This window comes from Ciconia boyciana, chromosome 1, assembly GCF_034638445.1.
Source record: "Ciconia boyciana chromosome 1, ASM3463844v1, whole genome shotgun sequence".
Taxonomy (NCBI): Eukaryota; Metazoa; Chordata; class Aves; order Ciconiiformes; family Ciconiidae; genus Ciconia; species Ciconia boyciana.
The window spans coordinates 202,249,764-202,272,855 of NC_132934.1; the positions used below are offsets into that span (position 1 = coordinate 202,249,764).

At 42.9% G+C, this 23,092-nt stretch overlaps 1 protein-coding gene across 1 annotated transcript; it reads left to right on the forward strand.

The window, feature by feature from the left end:
- The first annotated feature begins 1,093 nt into the window (after positions 1–1,093).
- On the forward strand, positions 1,094–23,090 carry SLC35F2 (solute carrier family 35 member F2). The gene is made up of 8 exons (XM_072850601.1): positions 1,094–1,476; positions 7,972–8,147; positions 8,691–8,818; positions 14,169–14,328; positions 16,008–16,164; positions 16,958–17,010; positions 17,687–17,841; positions 21,735–23,090. The coding sequence occupies exons 1-8, from the start codon at positions 1,331–1,333 to the stop codon at positions 21,951–21,953; spliced, it is 1,194 nt and encodes a 397-aa protein (XP_072706702.1). The 5' UTR covers positions 1,094–1,330; the 3' UTR covers positions 21,954–23,090.
- The last annotated feature ends 2 nt before the right edge of the window (positions 23,091–23,092 follow it).

The window sequence follows — 23,092 nt, forward strand, 5'->3', positions numbered from 1 at the left end:
AAATACATAAAATCTCATAATATAGAAATGGGTATGTATATATATAAATACAGAAGTATATTTATGAATGCTCTTTTAAGACATATAATTATATAGCTTTTCTCTCATATTGACCTACAGCTTTAACATTACATGATCACGGAGTCAAAGAGAGGATTTGACGACCAGTCCTCTCCCAGGTAGCCAATACCTTAGTGGTTAGGGCCTGGCCCTTGGGAAGTGGGAGTCTAAAATTCACCTTTCTGCTGAAAAGGGACTGGCAGGCACATGAAGTTATAAAGATGACCTGAAAATGGCAGAGTAATGCCTCTTTTACACTCCTAAATCAAATCCTGTGGGGATGAATTTGGGTAATTGCAAAGGGAGATAAGCACAGCTCGAATGAGAGAACTGAGATAGGGAAAAACGTCTTAAAAAAACCTTGTGGTGTTGGGGGGAGAAAGATTAAACCATGGTGCTCTGCGGGGAACAGCTGAGGGCAGGGAGAAGCAGTGTCTTGTGACAGAAGGGATGCCAGCAGAGCCAGGACAGTGACAAATATTTGCACCAATGAGGGCAGGAGATTGCTCTTCCTGGAGGCACCTCCGGGGTTTGACTCCATCGCCTGTGACACATGCAGAGCATCATTAACGTGGGAGTCATTAAAAAAACCACCAGGGTATGCAAAATGCCACCGGTTCTCCAGGTGAGTTCAGCTGAGATGGGGGCGAAGACAAACAGGACGAGGTGAATCCTTAGGCATGGGAACCATCAGCAAAAAGGTGGGAGTTGAAGCCTTAGAAATAGAGGAGCTCAAGGCTGTGCACAACGCTGGGAGAAGTGAAAATGTAAGGGTTTAGACTAACTTTGACTCATGCAACTGGCAGAAGGCTGAGACTTGAAACGCCTCCACACGAGCTGGGGGTCGAAGCCTGCGGCGGGGCTGGGGCCGAAGAGGCCTGGCAGGGACCCGCACCAGGGCACCAGGCTGGGGCTGCTGCCGGGAAGCCCCGCGGGTTGCCTGAGCCGGCGAGCAGGAATATGAACTTCGCGTTGGCGCTTCTGGAGCAGCCCTTGGCTGCTCGTCTGCTCTGCTCTCACCCGCACCCGCGGGTGGAAGGAAGCCTGCGGGGCTGCGGCTCGCTACGGGAAGGAGCGCGAGCAGCATCCCGGGGCAGGCAGCCGCGCTGCGTCCCCCCGCCCCAGGCCGAGCCGTGCCCCTCCTGGGGGCGGCCCCTCGGCGGGCACAAAGCTCGGCTCGGCCGCCGCCAGCGCAGATCCGTCCCGCCGCCGCGGTGCCGCCGCTCCGCCCTCCCTCTTGGCGGGCGCAGCGCCGGGGCAGCGCCGCGGCATGGAGGCGGCCGGGGCCGGGGCGCCGCCGCCCGGGGCCGCTGCGCCCGGGGCCGAGACGCCGCCCGGGACCGAGAGGCCGCCCGGGGCTGCCGCCGCCCCTCCGCGCCGGCTGCTGGCGCTGCTCGGGGCCAGGCTCTGCACCTGGTGAGTCCTCGGCCGCGGCCCCCCCCCGCCCCCGGCCTCCACGTGGAGCCGGGCAGCGCCGGCCTTCCTGCCCGCCTGCCCCCGCGGCCGGGGCGGCGGGGGGCCGTGCCCCGGGCCGGGGTCGCACGCCGCGGGAGGGAGGGAAGGGGGAGGCAGTCTGCCTGTGCTCGGCGCGCTGGCCGGTAACGCGGTCGGGATGCGATGGCTTATCCGTGCCGCCGGGAGGAGCCGCATGGTGCCCGGCCCGGAGCCGGCGCCGGCGCCGCCGCGGGGGGACGGCTCGGTGCGGGCCCGGGGTCACTGCTGGGAGCGGGGCGCGGGGCTGAGCAAAGCTTTGATCCTTCGGGCCAGCCTTTAAGGCCGTCGGCCTGGCAGAGGTGAGACCGGCGGCGTGCGGGCAGCAGGCAGGAGAGTTCTGCCTTCTGCTGATGAGCAGGGTGTTCTGGTACCGGGTTCGCTGTGGAAACACAGCCAAGCTACGGCCTGTAACTGTGGTTGTGTGAGAGTGTGTAGAGTCACTTCAGCTAAGATAAGCGTAGAATTAGCGAGTGATGTATTTGGTTTTGTTAAACTAGGAGTGTAATCTCGCATATGCACACATGCACTTGATTCTTTTAGTAATTCTGGCTTAAGATTGTTCTGTTTTCCTGTTTTTTCTGTACTTTTATCTATTTCCTATTTTTCTGTACTTGTATCTGTTCTGTATTCTTTTATCAACATTGTTGTGAAGAGCAGGTCATGGCAGGCAGAGAAGATAACAGAACAAAATAGCTGAGATGAGGTGTTGAGTCCAGAAGGAGCAATATCCCCTTCCATCCTTCCTTGAATTGGCTTAGGACAGAGACCTAAGCAAGGTATATAACTTAAAAAGTGATAGACTTTAGGACAGGTATATCACTTAAAAAGAGGGCACTGGTTAAGCATGGAAAACTTGGGGAAAAAATCTGCCAAGTTGTGCAGGCATCGCACATGTCCCAGAGCTGGTGCTTGCCAAGTGCTGCCTTCACTGAGAGCAGAACTACCTCCTCCGACTTCCAGCCTGCAAGAGCTGCCATTCACTTACAGCTTCAGTTGCCATCTGGGGAAAAAAAAATCCCTGTTTAAAAGGCTCTTTTGGGGCTCCTGGTTTGGTTTCTACTAACTATTGCATCAGATACCCTCGGCTGACAAACAGGAGGTGCTGGCTCTCCTGCTGCCCTCGCGCTCGTAAGCTTGAGTCTCAAGACTAGGCTGTGTGGAGGTGTGTGCTGGCCAAGCCGAGTCTCATTCCAGAGGGCAAAGCCTGCCTTTCTCTTTTGGTTGTAAGTTTTTCTCTTTTCATTCCCCCTGCGTGTCAGGAATGCCCAAAAAGACAAGACAGGAATTTGTTGACCTGTTCAGTAACCTCACCTGGGCTGGTAGTTTTGCCAAAATGTTGCCAGTGGGCTACACCAAGTGAGTCTCTTGATGGTACTTGAAAGAAAATAAAGAGCTCTCACTAACTTTTGCGAAGTTTTGTCTGAGATACTGAATTGATTTTTTTTTTTTCCTTCTTTTTTTTCCCAGGTGGCTGGAGGCTCAGCCACTTCAGCTGTCGTAGAGGCCTTTCTGAGTCATAGGAAGGTTTAGTACTTGTATATAATAAACTAGGTTCTTTTTTTTGACTAAAACCAGTAGAAAGCATGCTTTCTGGTTCTTGAAACAAAATAAGTTTTTCTTTTCTGTTTCTTACATTTTACAAATTAAATTGACCTCAGTTTCAAAGCAGAATATTGAAACACTAACTTCTGAAAATGTTAGTTCTTAAAAATACTTTTTCCTGTCCTGAGCTATCTGCTAATCATGTTGGAATATGGCTTCAGTCTGAACCTGCATTTTCCTTCAGCTACTTGCATGAAAATGTGAGATTATTCAAATGAAATGGTCTCTTCCCCCCCCACCCCCCCATTTAGGAAGGGTTCAGTAGTTAAAGCTGAAGTGCAAGTAAACTGTCTACATGAAGAGTGTTGCCAGGCTTTGCCTGTTAGTGTTTAACTGGTGGCATAAATAAATGTAGTTTTTGAAAAGCTGTATTTATTTTCATGAAAAAAATCACATTAAAATTACAGGATTTATTAAACTAATAGCCAATAAAATTGTTAACTATGGGCTTATTAGATTTTCTTTAACTTCCTCGAATATAGACTCTGATTGTATTTTAATATCTTGGGAGTATTTTTCTTCTGCATTTCACATGGAGCCAAAGAAAGCCAGCCTGACTTTCTTGTGGTGTCAAGAGCTGCACATTGTTCAGCGTTAGCTTTAGACCATTTTGTAGCGAACTTTCATGTTCTAAAAAGTCCCCAAATGACACCTAGTTTTGCTCATAGCCATACATATAGCTAGCTAAGATATGGCGGCTGAAGGGGGAGGAGGAGTAATTACTTAGTAGCCAACTACCAAGCAGTAAAAAACAACAAAAAACCCTCCAAACCATGAAACTAAAAGGCCTTTTCAGACCACTTACCTTGCGTCATCTGAGAGTCCAAAGTGATTTAGTCCTTACCAATGCATTAAAAAAAAGAGCAGAGAGGATCAAGTTCTGGCACGGAAAAGTTAATAATTAATATATTTCAAAAAATGATGATAAATTATTGATAAGAAAATCATGGTCATCGATACTCATGTCAATACCAGAATGAATGGAAACTCATGTCTTCGAAGCATTTTTCTTATGAGAAATTGTCTTGCAAAATGAAACCAGTAGGATTTAAAGTTTACTCTCAAGTTTTACAGAGGGTAAAACCGTTTTTTTAATTTTCTGTGGGAATGTAGTGGGCACTGAAATAATAAGGCTCTTGAGCCCACATTTAATGAAGGTCATCTTACTCTGCTCAAACCACTTTGAGCGCAGTGCATTGCACCGGGAACGTGGCGTCACCTTCGCAGTTTGAAGAAATTCATTTTGACACCTTGGCACACGGTGTGAGGGGAAACCATTGGTGCTTCCTGCTGAGGCTTGCACCTGGTGTTGGGGGGGCTTAGGGCAACAGGCTGTTCTTCTACATGTGGCCGAGAAAGTTGCCAGAATCGTAGTGTTTTGAGATTCACAGAGGACATTTTTGAGGGTAGCCTTCCACTGTCAGTGAACAGTGTCTTTGTTTGGCTCTTTTGATCTAACATTTTGAGTCTCCAGTAGAGGGAAGAAAAAAAATCCCTGAATTAACATATAGAAAAGTACAGAAGGGAACGAGGCAGGATGAGGACTGACTGCTTGCCTTGTCAGATGCCTTCGGTACTGTGGAAGTAAATGCTGTAGGACTGCCTAGATATACATTAACTAAATAGCAATGGTTGCTGGTGCAGAAACCACTAAGCAAACAGTTCTGTAGATTCCGGACCTGCGTCTCTTCCCATATGCAAAAATGCAAGGAGATCATTCCCTAGGTACTTTAAACTGGAGAAACTTAGTTATTAGAAAAGCTGAGGATCAGCTTAGTGGAGTTAGCTATTCCACTGCAAGAGGGTGGCCAGGTCTTTCTTGTTTTTAATAAATGACGGCTGAAGCTGATCAATCATTAGCAAATTGGGATGGCAGCAGATTTTCCTCCTTTTATACTCCCGCTGGAACATGGTCACTAGCTAGTTTGCTGGTGCACGTGGAGTCCAGGCCTGTGCTGCAGAGAGGGTGTTGTAGTTCAGGAGAAGCAAAGCTACTCCTTGCATATCATATCCTGGGGGAAAGTGTTTAAAACCTTGCCCCACAGAAGTCCATGTTAAACAAGCCAAATGCTTGTGGAGTAGCATAGCCTGTGCTTCTGCCCATCTCTGTGGTACCACCTAGGAGATGGGTGAAGGGGAATTTGCATCCAGGAGAGCAGGGCTTCTACCAGCCAAGGCAGCTCTAACTTCTGGTAATGTATTGATGAGCACAATTCATTTTGTGGACTACACAGGCTTCACAGCTTTGCTCCGGTAAAATTGCAGCAGTTTTGCCGAGTCGCACCTCTACACAGGTTTGATTGCCACCTTCACCCCCTCATCTGAGCTAGTCCAAGCACGGGGTGAGTTTAGTCCAATGAATTGGAAAAGGCTTGCTCTGTGCCCCCTGCACTGAGGATAAAGAAGAAATATTTTCTGCTAGTTTGGAGCAAGAAACTCTTTATTGGAATAATAAAAAGTATATATGTATTTAAGTGCCTCAAACCACATTTTTTGTGTGTTGTTCACCGCATTATTTCTTCCTTGAAATTTCAGTGGGTCTTCTGTCATCTTACCTCCTGCAAAGGAGCCTGAGCTCACAGGGCTGGCAAAGGGCGAGCAGGAAACATCGTCCTTGCCTGCTTGAGAGAAGAGGCAGTCTCATCCCAGAAATTTTACCTAACCTATGTTACATTCTTTTTAATGACACCTAATTAAATTAATTCTTTAGATGAATGTAAAAAGACATTTCTGCATCAGTCAGAATAATTAGCCAGAGTGTGTCATGATCATTGCTGATTTGTTCAACAAATAGTGTAATTGGATCTTTGACCAGAATAAAAAGAAATTAAATGTAACAGAAGTGAGGTAGTTTCAAAGGGTTTTTTTTGCTTTTATTTTTGCATACAAATATATATATATATAAAACCACATGTATATATTTTGTAGCACTGTTTACAGTTAATGCTGTGCTACAAAGTAGCCATGATAAATTTCTAGCTGAAACATGGTGTCTGTTGATTACTTCAACATACAAAATGCTAGAAATGAGAACTTTCGTTCTTTCATGCATCAGAAAGAGTTATTTGCACAAGGCTGGATAGGACCTTACAAGATTGTCACAAGATATACAAATACTTATAACGTGGATGTGCACTGTTGCTGGGATGGGCAGGGCAAGCTGTAACAAAAAGTGGGGCTCGAATCTCTTGGAAGGGCAGCATGGCTGGACTTTGCAGAGGTTTGCTGTCTCATCAGAATGGACTTGGAGAGAAAAATGTGCCTAGCAGTATTTTTAAAGTCAGAAGAGCTTTGGTGTCAGGCTGAATTGAAAACAAGATTCATGCAGTTGAATTAGAATCCAAGATGCAAAGAAGATGTCTCCCTTCGCAGATGGAGAGATTGACTGTATGATTGTAGTTGGCTTTAGCACTCCCGAACACACCCTTCTTGTTGCCTGACAGCTGGATTGCACAGCATAGCTGGGTCAGCTGGTATTTACTACGTTAAAGTCACCCACCTTGGGAAAACAACTGGTGTTACTGTCAAGCGGTGTGCCTGGGAAGTGGGTGCCCTGCCAGAAATCATCAGGGAGAAATGTGGGCACAGGGTAGGTGCAGAATCCTAATGGGATGCTTTCTTCCCTTGCTCGATTACTTTGAGTAGGAACAAATGAATCAGTTGCACAGACAGTTAAATTCTCATCAGTAGTCTTCAGAGTAAACAAATGAGATGTGAACTGTGCAGACCTGTACAGACAGCACAGCACTGAGCCCCTCTCACTGCATATTGTGAGTATGCAGGCAGAGACCGGGGTGGTACAAATCTGCACAGCTCCACTGGCAGGAAAAAGAGCAAGCCAAAAGACACACAGCAATCTGTGTACTCCTGTTTGTCTAGGAACATCTGGAATAGTTAACTTTCTGTTAGGTGAAGAATTGTTACTAAAAGAGCATGGGCTTTTTTTTTCCCCCTAGCTGTGGGTTGGACTTAAAAGGAGTTGTAAACGCTAACGTGATCTTTGGCCAAAACGTGTTCTTAACTCCATCCTCAATTACAGCGGGACATGATGGAATATAGCAGAAAAAAATCCACAATAAGTATTAATTATAACAATTCTTATTATAAGAAATAATTTTTTTACAGTGAGAACAATCAATCACTGGAACAACCTCCCCAGGGATGTGGTGGAGTCCCCATTGCAGGACATTTTCAACATGTGATGGACAGGGTGCTAGATAATGTCATCTAGGCTCCCTTCCCACGAAAGGTTGGACCAGATGATCTTTTGAGGTCCTTCTGACCTGGGCTGTTCTATGATTCTATGGTTAATGTTTTTGTATTTCCTTAGCACTGCTCAGCTTAGGGTCTCAGCTCACATTCAAAGACTCAGGTCTCAGAAGAGCCTGAAGGCAGTCTTGCCTTATGTCCATGTTGCAGATTTTTATTAACCAAAGTCAGAACATGATTCAGTGGAGGATGAAGGATTTAACTCAGGTCGTGTGTATCAAAAGCTCTCTTGATGAGAATAGATCCTGCCATTGGTTTGAGCCTGCCCAGGTGAGCTGCTTGAAGATCCTTGCAAATTATTGCAGTCTCCATCACTGGTGGTTTGAACTGGCCTCGCTTCTTATATGGCTGTCATGAGGTTAGACTAGATCTTCTGTGTAGACAAAACCTTGCTTACCGGTAAATCAGAACAACATTGATAAGGAGTAGAAAAAGAATAAAGTGTCAATCTAAAAAATTGCATTTTCTGTGTACAACTAGCAAATATTTTTTTTAAAACTTGAATGTTTAATGCTAAACTTACTGTGTTGTCTTTTATATTCACAGGCATATTTTGAAAACGGTAATTCTGGGCCAGATGCTCTCCTTGTTTATCTGTGGGACTGCTGTTACAAGCCAGTACCTAGCAGAACAATACCAAGTGAATACTCCAATGTTTCAAAGTTTTATCAACTATTCTTTGCTTCTTCTAGTTTATACAACAATGCTGGCATTTAGGACTGGTATGTGAAATACATGATGGGAGATTCTGTTTTTTTTTTTCTCTTCTACATTTTCCTTTCAGATTTTGAAACTAAAGAACTTAATACTCGTCCTAGTTTTTTAAAGTTCCTGCTGAAATTCCTGCCTTGTAATAACACATGGAAATGAATTTCACGGGTTAAATGTGCATTTAGTTTGATTTCATTTCATATCTGTTTAAAATTATGTGCTCCTTGGTTTCAAGTCCTATATTAAGGAAAATAGGCTTTGTTGTAACAAGCTTCTTTACCAGAGGCTATTTAATATTCCTCCTATTCTTACTAATTTACTCTTTCAACAACTCTAGTCTTGTGGGTTTTTTCCTCATGTGGAAGAATTTCTGTGCTTTTTACGATTTGCATTGTCTCCTCCTGAGCTGCATTTTGTTGTTACTATATATTTCTTAAGCAGGGGCAACCAAAAATCGAACATCTCAGCATTATTTAGGCTTCTAAAAAGCAAGATTCCTGTGCAACATTTGGTTGGAAAGAAACACATATTGATTGCTGCTTTCTTTTAAACAGGCAGTGACAGTCTTTGGCAAATTTTGAAACAAAGGTGGTGGAAGTATATTTTTTTGGGACTGGCTGATGTTGAAGCCAATTACATGATTGTAAAAGCCTACCAATACACAACCCTCACAAGTGTGCAGGTAAGGACTGATCTCTTTTTTGAACTGTTGCTTTTATTACAGTTTTGGACCACTTTCTGAGATGAGATTCATAGGATAGACATGGAAGCTATTTAAGGCTGAAAAAGCTTTCCAATATCTATTTTCTCTCTGCAGTACAGAGGAGAGCATCCTGCATCATGAATAACATTTCCAGGAAGCAGAGAAAATTGGCTGGTATTACACAGTGCCAGCTCTTGAATTGAACTCTAATTATTTTAATAGAAAGCACTTCTAAGAGTTTGCTGACAGCCACTCAGGTTTTTCTCCTGGCACAAAATAAAGATTTGTGACCAGATAACACTCACTCATCGCAGGTTCTTGCTGATGAGAGCGAGACAGATCTCTTGCCTAGTCCTAGAAGCTGTGGGAAGCGTTGTGAGACGTAACCCCACGTGTGAGGACATACTGATCAGCAGCCAGTGTTGCTGACGGTGCAGTGAGGGACCAGCCCTATGGCTTTAATGGCACCTCAGTTCAGGCCCCTCTCTGGAAGAGATGGAAGGGAGGTCAGCATGCCAGGCTCCTGAAGTGCCAGCAAACATCCTCTGCAACGCCAGTGCTTGGTGCTGCATTGCTGCACTAGGATAAATCTTGTGTTCTGAAATAGCTGTATGAGCAGGAGGGCCAAGGCTGGGGTTTCTTTGTCGCCCTACACAGACATAAGCTGCTGGAAGAGTTAGTGCCTTCCTCCTGCCTCCAACTGCATGCCCCTGAGCTTGCACGGCCAAATCCCTTGAGCAAACTGGCTCAGGGCACCGAGCAAAGTCAGAGCAAACCCTGTCTTTTGCTGAACTGTTGGCGAGCTGCGTCAGGCCCCTGAGTTAGCTGCCTGTGGGGCTCCTCAGCTGCTGCTGCTGCTGGAGCAAGGGAGGGGAAGGTGCAAAAGCAGGGAGTGAGTGTGTCGGGGGCTGTGCCAGCCTATGCCTGCTCTTACCGATGGTGGATCTGTGGCTGGGGTCATGGCCCCGCTTACCTGAAGAAAAAAATAATGTACCATACAGAAGTGGCTGTTAGTTGGAAAGGAGTGTTTAGGTGTCAGTGTTTTACAGAGTCAAGGTAACAAGGGTTAATATTTGAAAGAATTACCTGTAAAGCAATAAACTCTTGTGGTCTGGGCTCCCTTTAGAGAACCGCAGTAACTTTTCCTTGCACTATTTAAAGACCAGTAACATGTGCCTGATGGATTATTATTGTCAAGTTTCCACTTCATACTTATGTGTTATGACTCATTAGGCCTCTAATTCCCTTACACATAATGCCTAAGAAATCAAAGCTTTAAGAGTGACATGTTTCAGTCTCAAGATCAAGTTAAGCTGATAATCGAGACCCTGTTTGATCATATACTTTACAGCTGAAAAAGCCAGGACTTTGATCCAAGTTCTAAGAAGTAGTAAAGGTATTCCTATGATTTCTTTCATAGAAATTAAGAAAGTGTAGATACAGTAGGTTGTACTGTCCAGTTGCCAGACTTGAGCAGCTGCAGAACCTTCTTCCCATGTGGTAACCTTCAGACTGATGCTTCTTTCAGTGTCAGTCCAGTAATTGCGAATTTGTTGTAACTGCCTGTTGCAGTAAGGTTTCTTGCACATTCTCTGAAGTCACCACTTTCTCACCACTGTCAGAAATAAGATACAGGACAAAAAAAAAAGCCTGTGATTTGCTCCAGTACAAGGCATTTGCTATCTCAGTAGCAAGCAGTTCTGCAGTTACATCAGAACCTGTGGTTCAGAGCACCCAGCCTGATGGCCTGTCTGCAGTGCTGGCTGTGAGTGGATGCAAAGGCAGCATAAAAGCAATGCAGGAGTATATGGCACCTTCCCAAATACAGGGTAATCACTGTTAAAATGCTGGCTGACCGGAGCTTCAGCTCAGCCCTATGAAACTTATCTTCAAAGATAAGTTTTCTCAGCTCAGCAAGGAACTTCCATGTATTTTCTCACACATGCACACAAAAGCAGAACTGATTTTCCTTTAGCTAGTTATCAAATACCAGCATTACACGGAAGGGGTTGGGAGATTTTTAAGGAGATAACATTGGGATGACAGCTCTCATTTCTCCATAAATAAAGAAAAATACTTTGGTCCACAGCTGAACTCTTTCTGTTTGGCTGTGGCTGAGGCAATGCCAGGGACACTTCTTGCTGTTGGTGTCCTTCTGTCTTGTGGCAGGACTTGACTGTGCTGCTGTTTGACCACATATTTCATAGCAAAAAACAAGCAGCATAGCTGTGGCTTCATGTTGTTAACATGTTATTGGGCACAATTAGCATTTGCTCTGGATTTGAGTGGAAACATTTTATAGGCAGCTATTGACAGAATATCAGCTGATGGAAGAGTATTAACCTCAACAGGAGACAATGCAGGATGAGCCCCGGGGGCTCAGCTGGAGGCTGCCCTAAGGGAGCCTTGTGGGGAAGCGAGCAGGATGAGCTGTTGAGCTTTCTTGCTCACAGAGCTGTCTGGAGCTGGCAATTACAAGCAAACAATGACCTCTAACAGTCTATGATAATTTATTAACCATGTATTAAAACATCTTTTAATAATTTACTCGCCCTACCTTTAAAACCTCCTATAAACAGTGTGGCCAAAGCCTGGCTTGAGTCAGAACATTTGTAAATCAAATCACCAGGTTATCTTTTTTTTTTCCCTTGTAAAAATACAGGCTAGAATTGAATAAGATGAAAGTTTGGTGAGGCTGTATTGGCAATAGTAATCGGTACCACAGTACTGCTGTAAATGTCATAAAACCTGAATAAATAAACTTCATTCTTTTAAATGGTTCCATTGATACACTTCATTATGATATTGCATCTGCTTTGCGCTCTTTGATCTTGATCCTGTACATAAGAGAGCATTTTCCACCAAAGGGCTCTGTAGCATAGTAGGCGAAGGGAAGGCAAGATCCAGTAGTTGTAAATCAGATTTCTTCCATCTGTGATTGAGGGTAATTGTCCCCTGGAACAGATTACCAGGGCGTGTTCTTCATCATGTGGTGCCTGTGTGTCCTGGCTGCAAGTCCTCTAACCAGGATACTGTAGCCCTACAGTATGTTGTTGGTCTGGATGCAGCAATTTACCATCTGGCATTACTGAAAGAGCTTGTGGCTCATTATCTACTACTCCCTTACATCCTAATTATGATTTTTTTTTTTAAAGCATTTTTGTTCCACTCTGTTTGGGTTGAAAAACTGCTTGGAGGTTGGAAAGCTATGTGGTAACATCTCAATTAATGGGGAAGTGGAAGCTTACATATTATAGAAGAGATGTCTGACTAGGGGAGTAAAAATTTTGCTTTTTAATTTTTGTAATATTTCTTGGTTTCTATGATTGTAACTTCACACCAGAGAGATCAAATATATTTCCATACGGAGGACAGAACTAGTTCAGAACAAAGGTGGAAAAACAGTTATGAGAGCTAAATTGTATGTTTTGCAGAAACAGATAAATGACACTTGTTTGATACTAGTCAAAACAATCAAATTTGGAGGAAATGTTGAAATTTTTTTTTGAGCCTAGACAAAAAGTAAGGTAGAGAAAAAGGCTTGTGAATAGAGAAAAAGGCTGTGATAGAAACTCACAGCATGATACTTTTTTGCATTGAAATACATGGTATCAGACATTAGGACTTGTGTGGCTCTAATGTCTCCTGATACAGCCTAGACAAGTGCTTTTGCACAGGCTTCTCAAACTGGACAAGCTGGAGGCAGTCCAAGGAACGAAGACAAAGAGGTGGAAGGATTAGAATTTAATGTGTAATAACTCCCCTTAATGCTGTGCTGGTAAGGCTTTAATATGTGTAGTTATGAACAAGCAAAACCAAACTTACCATGAAAGTCTTAAAAGTTTGGTTAAAACCCTTGGGGACGATGGCTGAACTAATGGAAGCCAGCACAGCAGAAGACTGCGGTGGTGCACTCAGGCAGGCAGAAGTTGGCAATGAGCATTAAGGACTAAGGGCTCTTGTCTTGATTGTAATGGTTATGCTCCAGTCCTATTGACCTGGACCTAATACTTTGTAGTGACTTCAAGAGGCCAGGTTTTAAGGGCTGACATTTAAGAGTAATTTGTGAGCAGTCTTTGGAAGGCTGACTATGTTCTGCTGTAGACTGTTCCCTTGTATAGTTTCATGGCACTCTACTGAGGCAGGTCAGAAAATACAGCTTTTTTTCCCTCCAGACAAATTCAGAAACAAAGTCTATTTTGTTGAATTAAATACTAAACCAATTATTATTAGCTCAATGTTTTTGGTATTACTTGGTTTTTCTAGAACATTATGCTGCAGCGTATTTTTCTGTGTGAAGTACACAGCTAACTCTTGATATTTTCTGTAATAAAGGGGAATGGGTAGAAGATGGGTGGGTCTAACAGCAAGGCAAAAATACGTAGGATTTTGGGAACACACAGAGAGGGAATAATGAAGAAAGGAAAGAGAAGTTGGTGTCACTGCTTGTCATGGAGTGCGGACATCCTTGAACCTTAGCTGTTAAGTCTGCTTGGGGCAGTGTCTGCAAACACATCTGAAGTGCTTCGAAACTCCAGCTGCATTGTGTGTCTCTGCTGCTGGGGCATGGGTGAGTTGGAGTGGGTGCTTCTGACTAATTGAGGGTCAGCTCTAACAGAGTAATGAAAATGCATCGATGGCTGGTACATGCTTTTGTGGGAAGCTGGAAGATTGGGAAGGTGACTTTAGGAAGGTTGTTCTTCCCTTCCTGTCTTCCTTCTACCCGTTTTGCACATGGCTCCCAGCATGTGTACCATTTTTTTTTTTCATTAGGATCCAGTTGGGGGGAAAAAAAATCAAAACCAAAACTGCAGGGTTACATTCTTGCCCAATTGACTTCAATGTAAAATCAGATCACTTGTATCCTTTAATAGTTCCAGATTTTTACTTTGTGTACATGGAGCCCTAAATTCTAATTACAGATTTGAGGAGGAGTGGAAAGACAAGCTAGACAAAACCTGCTGGGGAGAAAAGGAAATGTCGGTGAACCACCTCCTTGTATGGGTGTCATGGGGAGCAACGCAGTTTCAGAGCAACATCCTAGCATTAATTTGTGAAGCTGCAAAGATTGATTAGATCCATCATTAGAAGAGTTTCTAGATCAGTGCCTTCCTACCAGGAGAGAAGCCCCAGCTCCTCTTTCACTTGCAAAATGCTTTTCATGGTAAAATGTGGGTCTGACCCCTCTTTTAAATGAATCCACTGGCTTTGCAGCTTTCATTAACATCTGGTAGCGATGGAGAGTAAGATGCTGTACATTTGCTTTCAGGATAGTGCAATCCAGATTTGGGGTGGGTTTCTAATTCAAACCATTTCTCTGTACACACAGCTGCTGGACTGTTTCGGGATTCCTGTGCTGATGGCTTTGTCGTGGTTCATTCTCCGTGCAAGATACAGGCTGATACATTTTCTTGCTGTTGCCGTCTGTTTGCTGGGTGTGGGAACAATGGTGGGTGCAGACATTTTGGCAGGGAGGCAGGACAGTGAAGGTAAGGAGTCCTTTATCGCGGGGGGGGAAGAGCGGAGAGACGGTTCCTGTGGTGGGCTAACTTGTAAAGGAGAAGGAGGAGCAAATGCAGGGGGAGTGGATGTAGTTTTATTTTAAAAGAGAAGAGAAGACATGCTGCTATTTGTATTTCTTGTCCAAGAAGATAGTGGCTGAGGAGAGGCTGATTTTACAGGGAGCTGTGGAATTTGCTTGTAGGTTTGGATTATTTCTTCCACCTTGAAAAAGAAAAACTTGTGTTAAGCTTAAATTTTGCTGCTGTTCATCAGACCTGATGAAAGGCCTCATTCTTGAAAGCTTATTCACTTTTACTAATCATGTGAGATGGTCTAATAAAAGATGCTGCCTGCCCCTGCAAACCTTGCCTTGCTTACACTGTATCAGCCTGCTGGCAGCCAGACTTCTCTAATTTTCAGTTTTCTGTGAGCAAATCAAAAGTTACTTCAGAGCAGGCTGACTTCTCCGAGTTGTCTTTGGCAGACCCAACAGAAATGGTGCACGTACCCCCGAGGCCCGCTGGCTTCAGCCTGGAAAGCAGGGGCTTACGATGGGAGAGCAAGAGGAGACGTGGGCAGGATGCCGGGATTCCTGGGACCTCCGGGAGGGAGGCTGGGCTCTGGGGACTGGGATCCAGCTGGGTGCAGATGAGGGCAGGTCTCGTCTTCTCTACCACAGATGCCTAAATCAAGCCATATCATAGCGATCTTATTTTGAATAAGAATTTTGAATTTCCAGAGCCAGTGGGTATGAGGCAAGGTAAATTTCAGGGGCAGAGGAATGGGGCATTGCCTTCATCAGGCAGCACAGAGATAAGCCTGTTTGGCGTTATTTTGGGGCCTTACTGTAGTAAGACATCAAGGCAAACTGAGGTTTAGCTTTAATGCTATGTGGTACAAGTATCTCAGTCCTGAGGGAGAAAAATCTTTCCCTGAGACTTTAAGACAGTTGGGCTTTATTCGCTGACCTGGATATCCTTACTACTGCTTACCCTCATATTTCAGATATATTTTCTTAGTGATGGCCAAGTGGCTCAGGGAAGGAAATTTTAAATCAATTCAAGGTTTTAAACAACAGCTATCCTCTTGCTTTTTAGCTGATGCATAATGGCAATTACTTGATGAGTGATTGTATCACAGGGAGTCCCATTTGCACAGTATAAGTAAATCGCAGCAGGACACATGATACCACCCATCTGCAGTGCCCACTTAAGACCTGTCATAAACCTGAAGCTGAGTCCAGGTCCCGCTGAAATCAATAGGCTGATTTTTATCAAGACTTGAGTCAGGCCTTGCTGCAAAAGTGGGGGCAATATTCAGAAAGGTGGAGAGCATCTCTAACCTGGAATTTTCTCAAGTCCCTACAGTGCCTAAGGTCAGCAGAAGTAGAATAGGACCAGACTACACAGCAGTGGCTTGGTCAGGATGAGGTTTAAATGCCGGGTTTAGCTCATTCCAGACTCTGCAGGGTGAGGTGAGTAGGGAGCAGAGTCCATGCTCAAACACCAAGCCGCTCATCTGCACAGACAGGAGATGTTTCCTTTCCCCTTACCCTGGAAGGCGCTAAGAAGATAGAGATGTTAGAGATAAATTTGCTTGTCTTTTTAAGGAAAGTTAAAAAGTGTTTGCAGCATTACCCTTATTGTGGATTAATATTTCTGTACAGGTAGTGACGTGGTGATTGGAGATGTCTTAGTGCTTCTTGGTGCTTCTTTGTATGCCATTTCTAATGTGAGTGAGGAATACATTGTGAAAAATCTGAGCAGAGTGGAGTTTCTAGGAATGGTGGGCTTGTTTGGGACTATTATCAGCGGTCTACAGCTGTAAGGATCTAATATTTATTTTAAAACTAATTAAGAATATTCTACAGATTATTGCTTGTCTACCATGAAATGATGATGTTGTTATTAAATTAATTCTTTGTTATGTCTGCATTTGGCCTATATGGGAGTCCTGCTACTTGAATTTTATTTTTGTTGCTGATCAGCGTCTGTTTTATATCCTTTTTATTTGTACTACTCTTAATTCTAAAGCTGAAATCCTGCAATTGAACACATACAATGCTTGGCTGTATTTTTGATTTTGTTGATCTTCATGAGGTCACTCAATATGCTGAGGACTGTTCACAGGGATGTATTTCTTAATGGATTTTCTCTGTGGAAAAGTTTAGGAGATAATAATTCGCAGGTCTTCCATATTAAACTTCAGTTTAAAATGAAGCCATGTATACTCTTACAAATAACCACATTAGAGTAACTGACCACATGCACTTAAGTCTATCTAATGAATTTTATGTTCCTAATTTCTCATCATTATAGTTAATAATTTCCTCAAATGGTGTATCAAATAAAACTGAATCTCTGAAGGATGAAAAAGCCTGGGAAGAAGGCATAAGAATTAAATGAAAGTGCTCTTGACTTTCAGGCACTTGAATTTTCAAGTCTTTTTTTCATGCTTGTTAGATGTTGGAGTTAATGTCATTCAATAAAATTTCAAACAAAAAAATAAGGGATTATAAACCAAAATGTTTCTTATATATTTTGGTAATTAAATTCTCTATTTGAATATGATTTTTTTTTTCTTTTTTACTATATTATATCTTTTCTCTAACTCTAGAGCCATTGTGGAACATAGGGAGATAATGAGAATTCAATGGAACTGGAAAATTGGTATGTGTATGACAAAATGATGTGCATTTTTACAGAACACTGGAAAATGATAATCATTTAGACTTCGAATGCTGGGGTTTTCATTTTCTTTCTCTGGATATTAAGCAGCATTCCTATTATATTGTCACAGATTTATTTTCTGCAAACTTTGCGGCTCAGCAAAGAGGTAAGGTTTGCAGGATTGAACATTAAAACCTTTGAGCTCAGGTTTTGCATTTTACATATAACATGGAATCATTTTTCAAAATAAATTGAAATAAGTAAAAATAACACCTGTTTAATTATAGACATGTTTGGTGTTGGAACATCACAAGAACATTTTTCTGTTGTCCTTCCTAAATGAAGTACTGGAAAAATGGATTTTGTGACACATTTTAACCTCCACAGAACTGTATGTTGTTAATAAATGTGGCTCTACATTTCCTCAGTCAGCTCTTACATTAACTAGGAAAGAACAAGGACTTTCTTGTATAGATACAGTAATTTTTGCAATACAGGGTCGTCTTGGAAAAGAAGTATTTCTGCCATGTTTTTCTTAAATTCACATTCCCATATCTTTTAGGAGACCTTATCCTAAAAGATAAAAATGCATAGTTGTAAAGCATCTGAAGAATATCGGTGTTCTTTAAAATTGGTATTCCGTGCCTTATGATTAAATTGTCATCTTGTTTTACAGCGTTACTGTTCACAGTCTTTGCCCTGTGTATGTTTGGGCTATATAGCTTCATGCCAGTAGTGATTAAAGTTACCAGTGCAACCTCGGTCAACCTGGGTATTCTGACTGCTGATCTCTACAGTCTGTTCTTTGGGCTCTTCCTCTTTTTCTATAAGGTAAGTACCTTCATTCTTTCACTATAATTTCAGTTAGGTTTTTACTCCAAAATTATAAATAAAGCATAATGTTCTTAAAAGCCCCTGAACAGTTGTTTGCACTTACACATTTCTACAGCTTGTATCATTCATTGTTGGCAGATGTCAGTCAGGAGGAGTCATACTTAGTTAATTACATAGCATTGCACCATTAGGCAGATAGTGATTTTCAAACAATTTCACACTTGATGGAATATGCTAGAGTTAACATTAAGAGATAGTAAATAATTTCCCAAGGTGTTCAAATGGTAGAGTTCTTGCCATAAGCCCTATGTGGAACTGAATGTTAGATTTGGTTCATCTCTCCAAGTGTCCAAATAGAGGGTCTGAATCTCCCTGTCCTGAAAGGCATTTGGTGTCTGAGAGAGGAGCAGTTTGGCTTGATTTCCAGAAATTAATATTTTCTTTTAGAAACGTAATCTGTTCATTACCAACATCTTGGGATAAGAATCAAGCTCTCTCAGTGCTACTGCTAAGGAGAGACTAAAGGAACTGGAAAAAAATGCAGATGAATATATTATTCTGTATGCTCTCCAAAAGGCAGGTACTTTTATTACGCTCTAAAATATTTTTAGTAGTGTCTATTCAAGCTCAGTGACAGTGCTAAAAAAGACTTCATTTCACCCTGCACTTTTTATCCAGAATAATTTGTGGGAACCTAGCTCGCTACAGCAATTGGAGTAATTGAATCAGTCACTCGGTGACTGGAAGGGCTTAGTGAGATGCTTGTGAACTTAGCTTAAGAAGTTAATTTGTATTATTCCATGTGGTTGCTTTCTCTTTGGCATTAGGGAGAGCCAGAAGCTTTTAGGTCAGATTTGTTTATGAAAATGAAGGCCAATTTATTTTACGGGGCGGAGGTCTGGTAATGGTAGGGTCCAACAGCAGCTAGATTTTCCTTTTCAAGAGTCTCTTAGCTCAGCTTTCCTCCCTGTTTTGGGTTCCAAAATTTGCTCCAAGCTACAAAGCATCCATTAAAAATGAATGTAGAAAGTGAACCATACTTACATTCTAAAAATTAAAAAAATCCTTTCTAAGTCACTTCCAAACATGTATTTTGGCACCCAGAACTCAAGAAGTGATTATAAATCTATATTCATAATAGTAAAGAGGAAGAAGTAAGCAAGAGCTTTGGAAGGAATATAATAAACTTTTATTCTTCAGGATTTTTACCTTATTTTGGGGAGAGGTTTTGCTGGGAGCACATTATTCCATAATTACTAACTGTGGGGTATTCTGGTAGCAAAAAGGAAAAATGACTTACTTAGAGCTAAGACTTTGGGGTTGTATTATGAGAGCATTTCAGATATTTATTAAAATAGGAACTTGCATCTATGGTTAGAAACAATGAAATAGCAAAAAGGGGAGCAATAATAATGCCACATCTTTAGTGATCAGAGGATCTGAGATAGTTTAGGAACCAAGAGCCGAGAGCACCTGATTTTGACACGGCTTTTAACATGACAGCAGTAGAAAACCTATTGTCAAGTTAGCCATATAGTTTCTTTACCTATGGGGCAAAGAAACCAGGCAGGACTTTTCCTGGATTAAAAAGCACCCTGGACATGAGAATCTACAAACAAAAATGCAACGAATCACTGTATTCCTCGTTACTGGATGATATTTCACAGCAAGCCACTGAAGGCTTGGCTGGGCTGCAGAGCGGAGCAAGCCATGGAGAGCTCTGAATTGCTGTGGTCTGAGCCTGCTCTGAAACAGAAGCAGCACAAACGTACAGCAGCTACAGCAGAGACCGGGCCCAGGAATTTATGAGGTTTTGACTTGTGCGCAGTGTTTTGCTAATGCACTCAACTTTTCAGCCCCAACCATGCCTGTTTAAGGTGAAATGTGAATTTTGCATACCTGTTTCGATGAGATCTTTTTTTTTTCCTTTTGCTCTATAATGAATCTTTGCTGTGCTTCTTCCTAATGAGCTCATTATATAGATACCTGTAATCCCTCAAGAGATATTAAAAAAGGTCTCCAAATGCTTTTGTTGTATAAACCCCTATGGAAGGGAGTATACTACAAATACAGACACTAGATGGAGTTACAGTCCTCCAGTAACATGTAAAGTAGTCTTTAGGCTTGATAGTATGGGGATATAAGCTGCACAGTTTCGACTGAAATCAGTATCTGAAGCAATGAAGTTGCTGCAATATTTGAAATGGAAAAAAAAAAAGAAAAAAACAACCCAGCAGAAGACCACTGAGCCCTCCCCAAAAGCGAAAGAAAGAAAGAAAAAAAAAAAAAGAGCATAGGCCTGTTGGAGCAGCGTGGTTAAGGTTCACCTCTGTCAATACCTACAAACACATAGGCAGGCCTTGAATCACAGCTACGCTGCAACGGCTTTGGCACCCTGGCTTGGTGACTGTGTATCCGCTCATGGAGGAATTAATTCTGAGCAGGATCAGAGACACCTACTGCCATGTATGCACTACGAGAGGGGGTCTGGCAGTTACTGTGACCGCCCAGTCTCGCCTGCCAGCCATATGTCCTTGCACGCAAGCACATGTTCACTCATGGCCTTCTCACTCTGGGGAGGTTGTGCAGGTGCCTTGATACAGACCCAAGCTCTGCCCCTGTGATGGGAATGGGTCAGTCACGGGTAGGGCCACGGATGCTGCTGCTGCGTCCGTCAGGACATCTTCAGAGCTTGGTGCTTCCTCCTGTGCAGAGTGAATGCTTGAGTCCCAGCTCCTCCAGGCAAACAGCCAGCAAGGTGAGGAGAGAGGGCACGTATCACAAGGCCACTGTGCTTCAGTCTGCTTTTCCTTTTGCATGGTGCCGTCCAAGGGTTTCTGAGCCAAGTGACTACCAGCTAGGAATTGCAATGCCTTAATTGTCGATGCCTCAGTCTTTTTTAGATTAGAGTCCACTGTCCAGGCCCTACCATTCATTTCATCCAGCTCTGGTGCTTGATAACCTAGAACATATTTTCAAGCATGTCTAAGGAAGCTAAGGAGGTTAGGGAATATTGACAGTGGGATGTAGGATGTGCTGTGTCCTTCATCCTACTGTTTAATCAATGTGGTTTGGCAAAGGCAGTATGGAGGACTTCAGCAAATCTGCTGAAAAAGTGCTCCTGGCTGTGGGTAACTTGAACACTTTGTATTATTGAATCTGGTGTTATGAAGTAAGCATTTATTTTTCTGTCAAAGTGGATGAATCTCGGCAATTGTTGGACTTCTAACAGGCAAGTGAACCATAGTGAATCAAATGCCTGACGTACCTCAGCAGTTCATACTCTTACCTCACACCACTCTTAACAGAGCACAAATGCCGATCTTGTAAAAGGAGCCCCAGTCTGCCGCTCTTCAAGGACTTGCTGGGAGTAGAGAGCAAACCGGTTTTGGTCCAGTAATAACATTTATGTAGGCCTGCAGATGGTCAAGAGAGCTGTGCAGAGAACCAGCTGTGCTGGTGACTTGCAGTAGGACAGAGAGTAGGACATCTCTTGCCAAGACCTGAAATATTTGGCTATGCTGAAACAAAATTCTCTTAGGGGTGGTACAGTGTTTCAGCATTCACGTGTGTAAACAACTGTCCTTCAGTATCACCATAGTTACAGCCATTTGTTCTCTCTGTTAAGGTTCTTGTATGCAGACCTAAGGAAACTCCCTGTCCAACAGTGTTGAGGGTGAGATGCAGAGAAAACCAGCCAGCAGCTTGAGTCTGTCAGTGAATGGAGCTGTTGAATTTTAATTTTCAGACCTGAATACAGATCGTGGTGATAATCCTCATTAAAATAATTTTTAAAAGGAAGGGTAGCTTTCACATTCTTGAAACAAGGCAGCATTGACATGTTTTTACATCAGACAAGACTTAATGCGTCTTTTTCTTTCCTCTGCCAGTTTTCAGGTCTTTATATCCTATCCTTCGTTATCATCATGGTGGGCTTCATCTTGTATTGCTCCACTCCAACTCGGACTGCAGAACCCAGCGCCTTGCCACAGCTCGGCAGCACCGGCTTGGACAATGCTGCACTAAAGCTCGAGGAGAATGACAGTGAAACTCCGGCCATAACTGTACAGTTCACAAGAGGAGAAACTGTGGTGGTCAGCACTGATTAAAGAAATGGCAGCATTTCAAAATAGAGCTTTTTCTTTTACTGCCAAATTTCCCTCAAATATTAATCTGGAGAATTGTTCTACTGCCAAGGCATATGTCATGCTGCGCTGGTTTTAATGCATTGGATAGACTTTTAAGGCCAGATCCTCAGTCAGTGAAACTGTATTGATTTACCCTTGCAGAAAGTCTGGCCCTTAGAAGAAGAGAGAGTAGTATTTATGTGGAGTCTCTGGGAAGTGAGAGACTGTTATTTTTAAATGCTTAGTTAACTTAACAGCAAATGCTTGGGGGAAAAACTAAGCCAAAGCATGTTCTCAGGTCACTGACTGGAGCAAATATGTTTTATATTGCATTAGGGACCCAAATCTGCAAGATGCTATCTGAGGGCTTCATGGTTCTCACACCTCAGTGCCAGGTACCCTCAAACTGCATCTTGCAAAAGCCACTGGACTTCTCACAGGATCTAGTTCTGCAAGCTGTATTACATACATACACCTTCCACGTGCTGGTGGACTTCATTCCTCAGCCGGAGGATTTGCTTCTTACATTCCACCCAAACGTTTGTCTCTTCATATTGCTGCACTCCCTGTCGCAGCTGGGGCTGCGACAAGTATTTTATTTTTAAATTTGCTAGTAAGTGAAGTTTGAAAATGTGTTTTTATAATCCCTTCATTTTCTGTCTCAGTGGCGTGTGGTTTGGTGCATTCCCACTAGGTGGAGGGAGGCAAAGTCAGGCCCTTGCTCTTTTCAGGAAGAACTGAAGGATTTTTTTTCTGGATGAGACAGCAAAAGGGTTTGAACTGAAGTTCACTTCTCAGTTAATTTCTTCCTGAAATGGGACACATTTCTGCAGAAAGTTTTGAATAAAATTGCCATTTCTTAAAAAAAATGAAGTATCTTAGCCAATCCTCATTGCAACAATAATGACCTGATCTCCAACAGGTTAAGTGCTTTCAGTAGATTCATTGGCACTTTTCCTTCCCCTCTTCATTTTTACAGTAAATGATTAAAAAATACGAGGCTGCAGTTTTAACATCAGTAAAACCATACTGGGATTTTATTTTATTTTATTTTTTTGTACAAGCCTTCATAGCTCAGGTGTATGAAGTAACAAAAGAATAAAGTTTTCAGCAGCTGAAGA

Bases quoted from the DNA above. Each gene is read 5' to 3' on its own strand.
- SLC35F2 (XM_072850601.1), top strand. From the start codon at position 1,331: ATGGAGGCGGCCGGGGCCGGGGCGCCGCCGCCCGGGGCCGCTGCGCCC. The intron at 8,148-8,690 runs GTATGTGAAATA...TCTTTTAAACAG, and splicing joins AATGCTGGCATTTAGGACTG to GCAGTGACAGTCTTTGGCAA. The intron at 14,329-16,007 runs GTAAGGAGTCCT...ATTTCTGTACAG, and splicing joins AGGGAGGCAGGACAGTGAAG to GTAGTGACGTGGTGATTGGA.